Source organism: Centropristis striata, chromosome 13 (genome assembly GCF_030273125.1).
Source record: "Centropristis striata isolate RG_2023a ecotype Rhode Island chromosome 13, C.striata_1.0, whole genome shotgun sequence".
Taxonomy (NCBI): Eukaryota; Metazoa; Chordata; class Actinopteri; order Perciformes; family Serranidae; genus Centropristis; species Centropristis striata.
The window spans coordinates 12,481,355-12,499,446 of NC_081529.1; the positions used below are offsets into that span (position 1 = coordinate 12,481,355).

The 18,092-nt window shown below is 35.0% G+C and overlaps 1 protein-coding gene across 9 annotated transcripts in view; it reads right to left on the reverse strand.

Annotated features, from left to right (window-relative positions):
* Positions 1-18,092, reverse strand: part of cacna1aa (calcium channel, voltage-dependent, P/Q type, alpha 1A subunit, a) — a 145,943-nt gene that overhangs the window by 79,625 nt on the left and 48,226 nt on the right. For all 9 annotated transcript variants that reach the window (XM_059347446.1, XM_059347449.1, XM_059347451.1 and 6 more), the window contains exons 5-12: positions 16,007-16,159; positions 13,833-14,020; positions 8,636-8,739; positions 7,588-7,703; positions 5,275-5,319; positions 5,075-5,158; positions 3,243-3,449; positions 112-224 (exon numbers count right to left, since the gene is read on the reverse strand). In XM_059347446.1, the coding sequence (XP_059203429.1) occupies positions 112-224; positions 3,243-3,449; positions 5,075-5,158; positions 5,275-5,319; positions 7,588-7,703; positions 8,636-8,739; positions 13,833-14,020; positions 16,007-16,159 (1,010 nt within the window). The remainder of the gene's footprint in view (positions 1-111; positions 225-3,242; positions 3,450-5,074; positions 5,159-5,274; positions 5,320-7,587; positions 7,704-8,635; positions 8,740-13,832; positions 14,021-16,006; positions 16,160-18,092) is intronic.

The window sequence follows — 18,092 nt, forward strand, 5'->3', positions numbered from 1 at the left end:
GGATAGTTAAATAAAGGTTAAATAAAAAAATTAGAAAGGGTAAAGTGAGTGTTTATAAGTCTGTGTTTGTGTGTTTATTTGTGTCTTTGTGTGGGGTGCTGTGGGACTCACAATGCAGTCGAAGCAGTTGAAGGAGGAGTTGAGGTAGGCCTGCTTGCCCAGGCCATACATCTTCACCATCATCTCCGTCAAGAATATCCCCAGGAAGATGAATTCAGCAAAATCTGCACAGAGGGAAGGGAGAGAAGAGGAAGAGAAGGAATGGCAGAGTTCTGTAACAAAACCTGTAATCTGTATGGAAAGACGTTAAAAAGCAATTTCCAGTGGCGGTTCTACACAGGGGCCTCCAGGGGCCACTGCCACTGTTAAGAAGCCCTTGGCCCCTGCTGTGGCCCCTGTGTCAAATTAATAATAAAATGATCAATTTATAACGATGAACGACAGAAGAATTCTTACCTATTTCTTCAAACAATATCTCATTGTACACAAAAGGAACCTATAATGTGTACATTGTATAATAGTTTAATTGTGCAATAAAAGCTAAATATAAAGATCATTCTCACTGTACTGCACTTTAAAAATTAAAAAAATAATAATTGTGCACAAAAATGAAAAATGTCATTGTCGTACAAAAATAACTGTTAATGTTGGTAAGTCTCATTGCTTCAATCAATGTAGTTCTTCCAAATATGAGACTTTTAGCTAAAATAAAGGTTTTGAATGCTTAAATATAATTTTTGACTATTTTTAATGTGCCCCTCTGATTAAACACTGGCCCCTCCTTGGCCCCCACAGTAAAATTGGTCTAGAACCGCCACTGGCAATTTCTATCAGGAGAAATGTGACCAAAGATTTACACGATGGGCAGAAAAAGGAATAACTGCTTGGTGTGTATTAGAAACCAAAAGGGAGCTGGTGAGTTTTGAAAATCTCAGAAGAAGATATGAATTAGACTCTCATGAAATCTTTAGATATTTTCAACTAAGGGACTACTATAAAAAGGAGATCAAGTTTGATTCTTCCGGGGGAGTGAATGATATCATCAGAATCATAGTTAAAGCATACCAGGACAGTAGCATAAGGATAATCTCATCACGATATCAAGGATTAAGTACAAACAGTAAACTTTCAACTAAATATATCAAGGTGAAATGGGAGAAAGAGCTTAATGTAGAAATTACAGAGGACGAGTGGCATAAAATGTGGAAGATACATCACTCATCCACTAATTAATGAATTTGGAGGGAGTTTGCATGGAAGAATCTGATCCGTTTTTTTTATTACACCTAAAATGAAGAGAAAGCAACTGCACAGCCAGCAGAAATGTTGGCGAGATGTGGATCTTTCAATGTAGAACACTGTCACATCTTTTGGAAATGTCAAAGAGTAACTGTATTCTGGGAAATGGTATGTCGAGTGTTACAGCACATATTAGGGTATGGAGTGCCTAAGACTTGTTTAGTGCTTTAATTATGTGAATTCACAGAAGAGATTGATATCACACATGATGAATATCTGATCAAAGTGCTGCTGGTGGCAGGCAAGAAAGCCATCACTAGGAACTGGGGGAAGGAAACACCACCAACGAAGGATCAATGGATAACAATTGTGGAAGAAATCTTTTTAATGGAAAAATTGACACATATATTGAGGCTGCAGGAGGCACGACTTGACAGAAAAATGGGAAAAATGGGCCCTATACAGGACTCTAAACGCTGATACTGAACTGGAATAATAATTAAAGATATACCATTCTAAAAGAATGTAAGAATAGTGTGCACTCCCCAGGCAGCTTTGTGTTTGCTTTGCTTGTATTTGTTTTAATAGTTGCAAAAATTTGTCAATAAAAACTGAAGTGACAAAAAAAAAAAATTCTTCACTTCTTTTGGTATTGTGATTTAGAGACAACATACTTTTTCACTTTACCTCCAAGCTCAATCTCTCACTGTTTTGTTTCGTAGCTAAATGTAAAAACCATAGATATAATGCTTTCATAAAAATATCCTTTTTATTTAAAGAGTCAATATCAACATAAGGTGCCTTTGAGACTTCCCCATGTCCAAAAAAAGTTCAGATTTTCCATTTAATTTCATATTTATTGTATTAAGTAGAGGTTATGCTGTTAGAAATGCATGTTGGTCAAGCCCCCACACTTTTTTTAAAAATGTAACTATAGGCAGACAATGTACATGCAAACAGCAAAATTCATATTGGGCTAATTTTAGCATTTAATTTAACATGGATGGACCTTCAGTTAGTAACATGACCACATGACTCAGTTAGCAAGTTGACTGTTAACTGTTTAGAAAATATATTTCAGATTTCAGAAAGGTTTTTATATTACTTGATATTTCACTATGACAGGGTGGACATGTTAAGCTTGACAACATTCAGCTACACACATAGTTTGATGAAAATTACTAAATATAAGCGTAAATACTTATCTTGCAACTAGCCACTCCATTCACTCCATTCATTCTCCATTAAAGAAAGACAAATTGACGGGAAAAGTGTCACTGAGAGCGTCAGAGGGTTTCTTAAAGGGGCAGTTACCCCATAATGACAGGGTGGACTGCAATTTCAGGGACACATGAAACATGTTTGAAATGATTATGAAAATAACATATTTATGATCAAAATTACTCATTTTATCAAACAACTTGTTGTGGACAATATAACCTTGTAATTGTTTTTCTGAATTAGTATCATTTAACCACTGATTACAGTGGGACATGCTGCCAAAATCACGTACACCCAATGAAAACAACAGTATAAAATGAAGGAAACACATTTTAGGAGACTTTTCATTGTACTGATATGTGTGTAAATGTTTGGCCATTTATAATAAGACCTCAGAGTTTCATTATTTTGTTCCATTTTCATGATGACTGGGCAATTCTGGTGAGGACACCAAAGGCACTTTATAATGATATTGACCCTAAATTGATCTTTTAGTTTATATAATTTGATCTCTTTATAAATATCCCATTTATGCAAACTTGTATGTAACAAATGTATTTTCAAAAAGCAGTGAGGATCTGTGCAGAGGACGACATTGTGTGTGTGGATGTGCTTGTGTTAACTGGCTGGGTCAGCTCTTTCATGGATTTAGTCACATTTACTTAAGAATTTGCTCACCCACTCCCTTCCAGTAATCTGTGATGAGAGTATTTATGCATTTGTGGAGGTAATCCGTGCATGCTTGCACAAAGTACACATGTATCCCCCTCTCTCCTACTCACATAGAAAATCTGACAGTGGGTCTGGTTGGTCATAGTGCACCACAGCCACACACATAGTGTTGAGGCCCACCAAACACAGCACAGTCCAGTAGAAGGCCTGGGACTTCACAACGTGCCGGATGAGGAAGCGTAACCGCCGCTCCCGCCGCTTGAAATCTGATCCTTCAAGCTTGGAGCTCTTCAGGCTGGCCCGGGCAAATGGTGACCCTGAATTAATAGGCAAAGGAAATCATCCAGTGTTGGATTAACACCAGTTTATTGGCATGACTGTGTACAGCTGGTATCTTGAATGTAGAATGTCATCTCTGATCTGGAAATTGAAATTAATTCATCTGAAAACTTTTCACAGACCCCCTGGCAGAGTACCATGGACCACCAGGGGTCCCCAGACCTCACTTTGACAACCAGCGATCTAGATCAGTGGTTCCCAACCTTTTTCTTGAGGGACCCACATTTTTACCATTGTAAACTTTGGCGACCCCCCCATTGTCCATTGCTTCTATGAGCCGAACTCAATGTGACTTTCATGGTACCCTCTCTTTTTCTTTTGGAGATATTCAGCATTTTCGTCTCCCTGACGCCATTTTCCCATTAGCTCTGTTTTTCTGTCGTTAGATGAGGTTACTGCTAGGTGAGGTTACCGCTAGGTGAGGTTACAGCTAGGTGAGGTTACCGCTAGGTGAAGTTACCGCTAGGTGAGGTTACCGCTAGGTAAGGTTACAGCTTGGTGAGGTTACCGCTAGGTGAGGTTACCGCTAGGTGAGGTTACAGCTAGGTGAGGTTACCTGTGTATACTGCTGGAGGGATGTTACACATGTCCTTATTCTCGCAATATAGCCTTTATTTTTAAACTTTTCTATAGTGATTTTTCTATTTAAATAAATGAATAAATGTTTAATGTAGCCCTTATTTAGTTGTTTTGTCCAACTAATGAATTAAATGCTGACTCATCTATATTTAACACATTAGATTTATTACATCCCTCAAAATCAAGATGGCTTCGTGAAGTATAAGTTCATAAAATTAATTATTCAGTAGGCTATTCAATTTGATGACCCTAAAAACCCAGAGTGTCCCCCATACCAGGATGGTTTGACCCAACCTGTCATATGCCACCTGGCATCACCTGTCAATCACTTGAAAACTCAAAGATGGAGTCGTGGTTGAAGCGTAGCAGTTATAGTTTTAAATGGTTATATGCTCACTGTTTTTACTACATTAGTTTGAATCACTACATTTTGGTGATGAGAAATATTTGCAATACATTTAGTCATGGATTATTTAAAATGTTTGAAATAGATTTTTTGTGTTTATCAATTCCAAACTTTAATAAATCAGACACTGATGGCACAGTTTTTAAGTCTTTTTTTTTTTTCAACCAAAAATGCTTTGCCCTGGTTAGGGGGTACTTGGCTGAAAAAAGGTTGAGAACCACTGATCTAGATCATGCTGTCTGTTACCAATGACAGGATGTCCATTACACAACTAATACATAGAAGATAAAAAATAACAGGTCTTCTTGTGATAAAACAGGGAGAAGTGAGTGGCATGAATCGCCCGTAGAAAGAGGGGTTGGGAGGAGAGGTAGGAAGGAGAAAAGAAAGGTGGAAAGATGAGGGAGGTTGAAGGAAAAAAGTAACCCGAGGAGAGAGAGGAGGACAGCAGAGGAGAGGAGAGGGAAGGAGAGGAGGGTCAGGTAATGCAGATATGCAAGATAAGATAGCATCTGTATGTACCTGTGGTTTGCCTTTGAGTGTGTGTGTGTGTGTGTATGTGTGTGTGTGTGTGTGTGTGTGTGTGTGTGTGAGAGAGAGGTAGAGTTTCTATCCTACCTACTGCCAGGTCGCCCTCCCCTTCCTCTGGGTTTAGCAGCTCAGCTTTGCTCTTATGGTTCTTTGTGGCTCTTCTACGGGAGCCTGTAACAGAAAAAACATGTCTTAAATATATATTGATAAGTTTAATTTATAACGGTAGTATCATTGTTTTTAATCACAGTCATGCATGCACAATCACTGTACAAAACAAGTATTACCATCATAATCATTTTCATTGTCATCATCTGCCAAGATGACCTCTTCTGTAAAACACACATGAACAGAAATGTTAATATTAACACATTATATTTGTTTAAAGACTTCCACAATACACTGTAAAAAAAAAAAAACCTGTTGTTTTTACGGTAAAAAAACGTCAGCTGTGGTTGCCAGAACTTTACCATAATAAATATGGTGCAATTTTTTTAATATTACGGTAAAATTATATTAGCACTGTTGATTTCACGCTTAAGATTTTATTTCATTTTTTACCGTAGAAAATAAAACGTTTTCCCATCAAAAGAAACGCTGTTCTGCCATATAATTGAAAAGAAAATACTTTATGAATGAAACATAAATTAAAGATTTTGCCATTAAATATTACAGTATATTTTTGTTAAAGATATGGTGTTTAATACATTTAACAGTGAGGAAAAAGTATTTTTACAAAAAATAAGTGCAAAAATTACAAAGATGGCTTATATATATATTACAGTATATTTTTGTTACAAACACAGTGCCAGTGTATTTTACAGTGGAGTAATGTTTTTTTTTTTTTTAATAAATGCAAAAAATACTGTTTTGGCTGATATATACATTTACAGTGTTTCATTGTTACTGAAACTGAATAAACTCATTTATCATTTTACTGTCTACAGTGTATGTATCAGTCTTTTGTAATCATAAATTGCCATTTCTGGTTTTAATTAAAACTGGAAATAAAGTCTCTGGCCTGCACCTGTGCTTGCTACTCATCCCTTCCTCCTTTGTTTTTTAGCTTCCTTGTTTTTATGTAGATTGTCTTTTCAAGAAGATCAAAGGTCTGTCCTTTCTATCCGGCCCTTCATCCACTCCTTCCAACGTCCAACCCTCCGCTCCTCTTATCTTCTCTACATCTTTCCTGCCCTCAGCCGACGGCTCAGAGTAGAAAGACGAGAGAGATAAAGAGAACTAAGGACAGACAGTGGCTCTTCTCTATCCCACCATCAAACAAGTGTCATTAATCCATGCCACCATGGTGGAGACCACGTCTGTTCACATTTAACTGTACACGTGATTGTTCTGGAGTTTAAGTTTGTTTGTATGCTATACTCACATTATACCAGCCCAGAAACTTGCCTGATCATTTCACCTTCCTGATTGGATTGTTTAGATTGAAATCATAAAAGTTAAGCTGTAATTGTGCTTCAAGATATTGTACTTTACTACAAAGCTCAATTTTTTTCTTGCAAAAAAAAATTATTTTAAAAAAATAATGATTTTATATTTAGCTGTTTTTAAATTGTATTATTAAAATTAATTATCATTTTAAAAATATATTTTATTGTTATTATTTCAGGTATCCATCGATTATGAAAACATAATAATCGAGATACAATTTTAAGAAACTCCACATTTTATTTTATTTTTTTAAGTATCACTTAATGCATGATGTTTCTTAAGTTCATTAGTAATCCTCTTAAATAATTGTGATCTCAATAATAATAATAATAATAATCATGCAGCCTTACTTTCTGATAAAATCCAAAATTCTCTTTGTTAACCCTTTGATGCACATGATCTTCTAAAGTAACCCGAGTTTTTATGTTCTATATCTTTCGAATAAATTAATTTCATCATTCGTTATTTCAGGTTTTCCTCAATTAACTTGTTTTTGATCATCAAACATCCTAATTTTTGGTTTTCATTTCTTACTTTATGAATAAAAACACTTGTGAATACCTTCCAGATACACTGTATGTGTGACAAAATGATACATAAACATGTTAAATATAATAAATATATGAGTGTTTGCCCCCTCTTACTGCTAGAGTAACTATTTGAAACAAATTACTATTATTATTGTTATTATTATTATTATTATTATTATTATTATTATTATTATTATTATAGTATTAGGTCATTTCATTTTAAATTTGGATGAATGAGTCATTTTGGACCCATGTGTGTAAACTTGATGTAATAAAAAACTATTTTTCAATATAAAGTATGAAAGGACTAAAAAAAGGAATTATAAAAAAAGACATTCAAAGAATACTTGGACTATTCAATCATAAAATAAACTGATTTCAATAAATAGAGCAAAGAAACACACTGATGCACAACATGGGCCAAAAATGACCCACATTCATTCCCCATGTTATTTAATGCTGCTAAGGGTTAATCAGCGTTAACTGTGAAGCACCAGCAGAAATATTGCTTCAATACTGTATTACAAAGCTTCTACGGCCATGGCTTGATTTTTGCACTGTATTTTTATGCTCACAGGGTCTCTGTGTATGACAAAGGCAGTATGTAGTTTGTGTACATACCAGCTTTGCAGATCCACTCCAGATAACCATTGAGTTCTCTTTCAATCTGCTGCTGTCTTCTGAGCTTCAGGAACTCACTCCTGTTCTCCACACGCTCTCTCTCTTTGGCAAACTCCCTGCAAGGACACACATGCACCAGACACCACACAAATTTAGACATCGCTAATGTACATACCTTGCATTTTCAAAATGTATTAATGTATTCTGCCCTACAAAGTCTAACTGCAGTAACTACACAAAAGATAAAACTGAGGAAAAACTGCTTTAACGTTTTTTTTAACTGGCCAGCCAAATGGGTTATATGTAGGTCAGTGATATGACACTTATTTCTACATGTATGATGTGATTTTTCTGCTCAAAAGTCATGACAATTTATTTGACCTTTGACCCCAAAAACGTAGTTACTGCACTCTGGTTTTGCTGTAAAAGGTTCTAATATTAATGCACAAACAGAGTGCATTAACTACAATGTTGTTGTCTTCTTTCAGCTTTAATATTTTGTTTTCAGTGAATAAACATTTTCAAAATGATTTTGTTAAAGTGTATTTAAAAGTGTTTAACAACTCTATTCAAAGATTTGTGTATTTTAGACTTAATATTGTAAAGTAATGTTATATTTTAGTCTCAATATTATTTTATCTCACTTTTTCTCACTTAATCACTATGTAGATATTAATTTCCCTTTCAAATAAACTTATGATTTATATTATTTTTATATTAAAATTAGTATATATATATCCAAAGCAGACCATGGTAAATGCAATTACTGCTTGGTTTTGAGTTGGATTTTGTGTTTTTTATATGATTATTTCTCTGAAATAAAGCAAAATTGAAATCTAAAACTTTGTCACGAGATAAAAAGAAAACATCTAGGAGTTAATTTTTATGTATAACTCAATTTTGACCAAAAATGTAGTTACTGCAGTTAGACTTTGTAGGGCATTATTATTTATAGGATAAAAAATATAAATAAACAACCTTTACACTATCTTTGTCTCTTACAAACACACACACACACACACACACACACACACACACACACACTTACCCTGATAACACACCCAGCACCAGGTTGAGCATAAAGAAGGAGCCGATGATGATGAGGGGGATGAAGTACATCCAGTTCCATGCACTCCCTGAGGCATCGTTGCTCTGGAAACACACACACACACACACACACACACACACACAGACATCAAACAGAGCAATCAATGTTTTGCTCTGGGAAATTTGCCACAACTCATAATGACCAAAGATTTGATCGACTGAGACATTAGACATTCTTGCGAGCGCGGAACACGTCAAAGAAATCAGTAAGAGAGGCAGAGGGCCAATGGGTGCAGCTGCATCAATCAACTGCACTGACACGTTCAGGTGTGAAAGTTAAGGGCTTGTTAAGGTCTGTCCCAAAGATAATACCAGTGCAATTTATAAGACCTGCTTGTCAAATTAAGGTTCATTCATCTGTACTGTACACTGTAAAAAAGAAATTGTTGTTTTTACGGTAAAAAAAAACGGCAGCTGTGATTGTCAGAACTTTACCGTAATAAATACGGTGCAACTTTTTGTAATATTACGCTAAAATGATATTAGCACTGTTGATTTCACGTTTAAGATTGTATGACTAGAGCTGCAACAATTATACAACTAATCGAACAATAATCGATTATTAAATTAATTGTCAGCTATTTTGATAATCGAATAATTGTTTTTTTTTCCAAATTCTCTGATTTCAGCTTCTTCAATGTGAATATTTCTGGTTTCTTTGTTCCTTTATGACAATAAACTGAATATCTCTTTGGTTTGTGGACAAAACAAGAGATTTGAGGACGTCATCTTGTGGTTTGATATTGACTTATTGATATTTTTCAACATTTTATTGACCAAACAACTAATCTATTAATCATTTAAATATTCAACAGATTAATGGATAATGAAAATAAACGTTAGTTGCAGCCCTATATATGATACAGTATATTTTTGTTACAAACACGTTGCCAGTGTATTTTACAGTAGAGTAATTTATTTTTCAAAAAATAACTGTAAAAAATACTGTTTTGGCCAATATATACATTTATTTTTACATTTGTTTCATTGTTACTGAAACTGAATTAACCCATTTATCATTTTACGGTCTTTTACTGTCATGGTTTAGCAGATTTTCACCGTAAAATCTACAGACATTTTTTACAGTGCAGGTGCAGGTCCAGATGACATTTTAGGTAATCTATGTAAACTGACATTTGCATATTAAAGGAGATAAATAAATAAATAAATAAATAAATAAAAAGCATGAAAAGCAAAACCTTTGTCAGACAATAGCCAACAGGTTCCAAGATTGTATTTTGGGCAATGAATCCAGCCTCAATTCCTTTCCACATCAACTGTTTACTTGCATTCAACCAAAGCCCACACACATCTCCTTATAGAGATTAGCATTCAGGTACACATGGGTTTTACTCCCAAAAGCTTTTCATATAATTCTAATTTTAAAAAACCCCAGCTAGAGTGAACATCGTGTTGGAAAATTTGCCTTGAAGACATCATTATGTGTCCAGACAATGTGTCCATTTAAAAGAAATGGAGGCCACTGCACTCAAAAATGCTGTCCACCGCTGTTGGAAATATAAACAACAGCAGGGCTGACATGATTTTGCTTTAAGTCATCTCAATAAGTAAATGCATATCTGCCACTCTATTTAGCTGCTCAGTGCAGAGTAAATAATGTATAACAAATGCTTTGGTCTCTCCCTCTCTGTCTCTACCATCCTGCTGTCCACACTCTCCTTCCATTTCATTTATTCACTCATTGTTTTCTCCTTTTGCATCCTTCTTTGGGACCCGTTTCTCCTGCTTCCCCCTCCTTATTTCATTCATTGAGATATTTTAATCTTCCCTTCATTCTTTTTCTGTGCAATCTTTCCAACCTTTACACAGATCCTTCATTTTACCATTCCCCACCTCCAGACCTCTACTTCTCTCCCCCACTTTGTGCCCTTTTTCTCACAGCCTCCCTGTCTAACATCCCCATCTCCTCCTTCCTCCATCTTTCCTTCTTCCTGCGTGTAAGCTGCTATTGCTGCTGTGTACCCAATGTACCGCAGACCCTTTTTTCTACCATTAAACTTTTATCACTCCCCTCCCCAGCAGCTGCAAGAATAACTTGGGCTGAACAGGCCCTTTTAAATATAGAGCAGCACCGGGAAGGAGGGACACAGGGAGAGAGACATAGAGTGAGAGGGAAAGAGAGGGAGGAAGGGCATGGAGGGAAGAGAGAAAGATTAGAAGGAAGGGGAGAGAAAAAAAGAAGGGATAATGAAAGGAAAGGAGCAATGGGAGGGTAAGGCTGACTGAGAGGGAGAGGAGATGAGGAGAGAGACGACTACAGTTACACTCAAAGACCCTCATCTACCTCTGGTCTCCTAGCAACCAGTGCCAATGACAGCAGGGAACTATGAGTGATGACACTGTTCGAGACCTGGTACCTGTTTTATGGGCAGGCTCACAGCGTGCACAGGTGAAAATCAGTGGACGTTTTCATTTGAGTATTTTATGAGAGAAAATAATCTTGGATGGTGTTTGTGCAGCATGAAAATACCACAGAGACTATCAAAGACATATTGGTATCGGTGTATATGAAGTCCGATTTGTGCCGTTATGAAAACTTTCTTTTACAGACAGTGGCGGTTCTAGACCAATTTTACTGTGGGGGCCAAGGAGGGGCCAGTGTTTAATCAGAGGGGCACATTAGCACATTAAAAATGGCAAAGATTATATTTAAGCATTCAAAATCTTTATTTTAGCTTATTTAAACATCTCATTTAAGTATATTTGGAAGATACAAATACATTGATTTAAATAATGAGACTCGCCAACAATAACTGTATGACAATGGCATTACTCATTTTTGTGCACAATCACTTTTTTTTATTTTGAAAGTGCAGTACAGTATATATATATATATATATATATATATATATACACACACACACAGTATTTTAGTGCACAATTAAACTATTATACAATGGACACATTCTGGGTTCCTTTTGTGTACAATGAAATATTGTTTGAACAAAACAAAATGTTAGAATTTTTCCATTGTTCATTGTCATAAATTGATCATTTTATTATTAATTTGACACAGGGGCCACAGCAGGGGCCAAAGGGCAGTGGCCCCTGTGTAGAACTGCCACTGTTTACAGAATATATAATGCAGAAAACGTTGCTTGCCGTGATTTAGAAATATTGTTAGTTTTTTTTTTTTTTTTAATAGTCAGCAATTGACTGATGTTTATCTAACTTTTTTATTTTTTATTCCTATTTATTCTTTATTCTCTCATTTATAGAATTGGCTGACAATGCAATGCACTGTTTGTATAATGTATAACAATGTGAAATATCATTTAATACAGTTTCATGTTTGAGAAAGTTGCTCTCTGTGTGCCTTTGAAAAGTGGTGAAAAATCAGTGAACAAACCACATAAAAAGGTCTATTTTCATTCCAGCTCAAAAAATTACCATATCAGCCAACATATCAGTTATGATTCTTTGAACATTAATCAATTTATGATGCTTATTAAACGTTATTTTGTTTTGGAAGGTTATATTGTTAATAGGAACGGTGATGTTGGACGGTATTTGAAAAGGTGGGAAAGGTTTATTGAAGTGGAAGGCTGGCATTTAACTTAACCCTTTATTATTTTCTCTTAGGTTATTAAGTTTACTGATATACTGTATGTTTTATGTGGTAATTCTGTTTGATGTTTGTTTGTGTCTAGTTTAGTTTTAATGTTATTTAATGTGTTAAAATTCTTATTTATTATTGTTGTTTTATTTATTTATTCAGGTTGGTTTTGTGATTTTGTTGTTGTTGTTTCCTTTTCTTTTTTTTTCTTTTCTTTCTTTTTTACTGTGTTTGTCCATTGGTGATTTATGTTGTCTTTTGTTTAAATTAATTAAAAATAATAATAATAATAATAAAATTAAAAATTTTTTTTTTAAAAAAACGTATCAGTAATTGATACATTTCCCTACTCTAAAATCAATGTCAGCATTGTTCTCAATAATCCCAAATCGGTCATGCTCTAACTGAGACGATTGACAGAAATGTTGGACAAAAATAAAGAACAACGCTCAGCTGTATTTGACAAGATTTTTAAATATTTTCCTTGTGGTAGTTTTATTCACACAAAATGGCCACTGAATACAGCAATAATGGATATACAAATGCCAAACCAAGGCCTGTCCCTAAAAACAGTGTCTGCATGGAAACCAAACTGACACTGTATAATTCCCACTGTGAATCTAATTCATTGGCTAAGGTGTTTGTCTGCTGGAGCATCCCATCCATGACAAAGACTGATGGGTTTTGCATTCTGGGTAATCATCCTCTTCACTTCAACGCTCCTCTCTGTTCACCTAAACCTACTGGCACAGAGACCTACAACCTGCCTTTCATTCCTGCTTTACAACAAATGCATAACTGTCTACAAGCCCTATATTACTATACATTTTTGTTAGCCTGCTAAACTACACTGCAAAAAAGGTGTGTCTAAAAACAAGATAAAACACTAAATCTGAGGGAAATGATCTTGCTGCATGGACAGATAATTTACCTTGACAAGATTTCTTAAATTAAGATTATTAAATCTAGAAATAAGCATGTTGTACGCTTAAAATAATAAATTAACTCTTAAAACAAGATAAATTAAAGCTGCAAGCAGCGATGAACTGGCCGGAGCAGAATGCACTGACAATTATTTTTTCCTTACCAAGATAAAAAAAAACAACTTTAGATTTAGAAGTGTTACATAATTTATCTTGTTTTAAGAGTTAATTTCTTATTTTAAGCGTTCAACATGCTTATATCTATATTTAACAATCTTAATTTAAGAAATCTTGTCAAGTGAAATTATCTGTCCATGCAGCAAGATCATTTCCCTCAGATTTAGTGTTTTTATCTTGTTTTTAGACACACCTTTTTTGCAGTGTACTGCCTATTCAGTGAGATGATTTTGCAGTATAGCCCTATAAAAACATTCTTAATGTGAAACATAAATATATGTAAATTGAAAAGCAATCAGAAATATAAAGAGGGCTATTTTTCACCTTTTCATACAGAATATGATGTTATTGTTGCTGATCTCTGATCCTTACTATCTATACACACGCTCTGTTGTCCTGAGGAGGATAATAAGGTGGTGACTGAGTGTGTGTGTGTGTGTGTGTGTGAGTGTGGTACATACATAGTAGAGCAGGTCAGTCCAGCCCTCCATGGTGATACACTGGAAGACGGTGAGGATAGCAAACAGGATGTTGTCAAACTGGGTGATGCCGTAGTTTGGTCCCAGCCAGTACTGTCTACACATGGTGCCTTCTGGACACAGCCGAGACGGAAGCTCTGTCCCACATGGAAACTCTTCTCGGATGTCACCTGAACATGGAAAGTGGGAAGTGGGGGAGACGTTTCAAAACAAAAGTTTCAAAACATATGGTAACACTTTACAATAACCATCATTTATAAATGGTAAACACATTGTTAGTGACCAGCTGAGCTGGTTGTTTATGCACCATTCATGCTCCAGGGTTTTTGTTTTTTGGTCTCTTTCTTTTCTTTGTTATGTTTTATTCATGTTCTTGGTCTCACCACATACCCTGGAGTGTGGATAAGTAGGGTTAATTGCCACACACCTGTGATTGCCACTTTCACCTGGGCTGCCACACAAAGAGCAGGTCAGGTAGAGCAGAGAAGCTGAATGCAGTTTGGTTGGTGTTCCTGTAGCCATTTTTTTTGGAGGAAAGTTTGCACCTTCCTTTGGTAGGCGAAGCGAGGTATGTGGCATTGAAATAATAGTGGCATGTGTTTTGTTTGGTTTCATATGTTATGTTATATTCATATATTGTCATATATTTGTTTGGGTTCATATGTTATGTTATATTCATATATTGTCATATATTTGTTTGGTTTAATATATTATGTGTGATATTGGAGTTTTATGGTTGACTGTGGGTAGAGTGTGGGTTTTAAAGAAAACATAAACTATGTAATGAAGTAAAATGTGTGAACTTTTAATATGTGCAAATTTTGATATTTTGTTATGTGTTTTAGTTTCACGGTGCTCGGCGATGGAATAAAATTTTGTACCAGTTGAACTCTACACTGTCTCATTGATGCCAAGGGCTATAACACACATAGTTTATTAATGTTCATCTTTTATAAACCAAATATAGGCCGTTTAGATAATACATATTTTTATTAATGTTTAACTAACTAAATCATTTGTAAATGGCAAATATATGGTATATTAATGTTTAAAGTTTATCGTTACTTTACCATTAACAAACCCATAAATTATAATTAATAGATTAAGATTAAGATTAATTACTTTATTAATCCCACAATGGGGAAATTCAACCTCTGCATTTAACCCATCCTTTTTTACAAACAAGTGAACACACCATGCAAGGAGCAGTGGGCAGCACATTACTGTGCCCTGGTTTATTAATGGTTTTAGTTGCACTCATTATAACATTTTTAACACCATATTAAGTATATTATTGAGGTAACACTTCACAATAACCAACTAAGTAATGTTTATAGATAGTTTATAGACCAATTATTAACCATTTACAAATTGCTATACATATTTAATCAGTAAATGTTTTCAACCAATTTCTTAAAGGTGAATATGAATCATTTCAAAATCATTAACATACTGAATATGGTGTTAAAATGGTATAATGAGTGTAACTAAAACTATTAATAAACTATTAATCATAATTTAATTGTTTGTTGATGGTAAATTAACTATAAACTTACATTAATATACCATCTATTAGCCATATATAAATGATTTAGTTAGTTAAACATTAATAAATTATGTATTTATCATTCCTATATACAGTTTATACATGATGATTAAACATTAATAAACTTAAATAATCTGTTTACCGTTCATAAATGATGGTTATTGTAAAGTGCTACCATTAATGATTTTGATATGATTCATATACCTTTATGAATTTGGTTTAAAACAGTTAAAGATTAGATATGTATAGCACTTTGTAAATGGTTAATAATTGGTTTATAAACCATCTATAAACATCACTTAGATGGTTATTGTAAAGTGTTACCAAATATATTCATGTGTTTTTAAGAATAGCAATCCAAAATAATGGCTCGAAATATGACTTGAAATTATGCAGATATTAGCAATGAGACTACAAAGATTTTTTTTTTTTTTTTTGAGCTGAATTGCATTTCTAATTTTAGCATTGCTACTATTTTAGGTCTACCTAAACCGGAACAGATCTTCATTGGAGCAAACAATTAGCAAATTAACCTGAGCACTTCTTTAAAACACATAACACACATAACACACACACACACACACACACACACACACACACACTCCTTTACCTGTGTGATTGTCAAAGCAGGTTGTGTGGAATTTGCCCATGTAGAACTCGAGGCCGATGATGGCGAACATGAGGATGGCAAAGAAAAGAAGCAGGCCAATTTGCAGCAGAGGAATCATGGCCTTCATGATGGATTTGAGCACCACCTGTAAGCCTGGATGACACAGTACACAGTATTAAAACTTTAACATTAATTACTGTCCATCATCAAACACAGAGAGGTGCACTCTGCTCCCCCTCCCTCTAAATATTTAGCGGTTCAATTGTCTGAAAAGAATCCCTTCATGTTCTCCACTAGCAGCTGCTTCTGTTTAATGTAAGTGTTGTGCAAAACATGAAAAAACTAAGTGGTGACACATGATCAGCACCATGGACAGCACTACACATCATACAAGAAAGACTATAGCCGTGTTTCCATTAAAGTCCAATTGAAATTTGAAGTGAAATTTTTACATTTTGCATTAAAGAAAATGCAAATAGGGACATTTCTATCAGCTGGTTAAGAGCAATTAAACAAAGCTGCATTAACATACTTTGGTCAGAAGATGGCAGTGTAATGTATTGCTGTGGGCTAATCGGTCAGTAAACAATAGAAGTAGAGATTGCGAGAGAGAGAAAAAAACAACAAAAAAGAGGTCTCCAGGTAATGGATTCAATTGGGCAACTTATAGTTGTTCTTTCATGTCAGCTCGTTTTAGCCAGCAGAAGAGAAACATCTGATTAGTAGGCCAGACAGTCCTGCTTTTAAATGCTCTGTCCGGCTGCAGGCACAGCCTTAAGCCGGACACTCATTTGTCCTCCTTTTAGGAAAATAACAAAAAAGGTCCGCCTGTTGTTACCTTGTTAGTTTAATACTTATTGGTTAAAAATGTGTCAAAAAAGCTGTGTCAAAATAAGTAATTTCATTGGTTATTTTCTTGTTGTGACCTATCAACACGTGGCGAATTTAAATATTCAAATTAGCCAAGCTCTCAGCAGCTGAAAGTCTGAAAATGCCAAAGCGAAAGACCTCCTTCAACCCGGAAAGGACAAGAGAACACGGGTTTGTTACAAAAAGTAAGAGGGATGAGTTTCATTTTTTTTGTACATTATGGCAAAGCGATGTAGCTATCGAGAGACATGCTAGCACTGACAAGCATCTGGCTAATCGGAGTACAACTCAGCTTAAAACCGGATCATACCTAAGCTAATATCTGCTTGCTTGTCCCATGTATGCAAAGTGTCCTCCTTTCTGATGTGAAGGAAATGGCCACCCTAGATCAGTCATGCGAGTTAAATGCTCATTACGTCATATTTGGAAAAAGCATTTCTATCTCTTGTTTAGCACATTTACTAATTTTCGAAAAAGACAAAAAAAACACCTCAAGTAAGCATAAAAACTTTTAGGGCCATTTCTGAAAGTTTTATCAAATTTTGGTTTTTCTATTAAGCTTTTCTCTTCAAAATTAGCATAGAAATTTGTTCATGGAAACATGACTTATGACACTATGCAGCTCAGGGGACATTTTACTGTACTCTAATATTTCTTACTCAGTATTTGCAAACATTCATTGAAAAAGACCCAATATTTAACCACCTATAGAAGCTGGAAGACGATTCAGAAAAACAGCTTTGTGTGGCCTTACTAACCAGGACAAAGCTCTTCTGAAGTTAAGAAAACAGGCATTAATATACCGGTCCTTTGCCTGTGACTAATATTAAGACACCTCAGGATCACACAATACAGTCAATATATACAACTTATTCAGTTGAGGTAAAATAAACCATACCGTGAAATATGATTTCTCACAAACAAAAGGTGCTACAGTTTGCAGCAAATTTTATTTCATGGAAAAGGGTGTCTTGTGAAAATCAAATATATTTGCCAAATGTATAAGACATATTGGAATGGAACTCTAATTTGGTTTTCACAGGAAGCTTGGTGACTTTTATGATGAGTAAGCCTTGGTTTGCCAGTTCAGCCCTGTAGTGAAGTCCTTGCTATTAATAACACTGCAGTGGTGCTGGAACACTACTGCCGCTAACATTTAAAAAAGGAGCATAGAGTGCATAGAAGAACCACTTTTGTTGAAACACTTTGGGTGCAT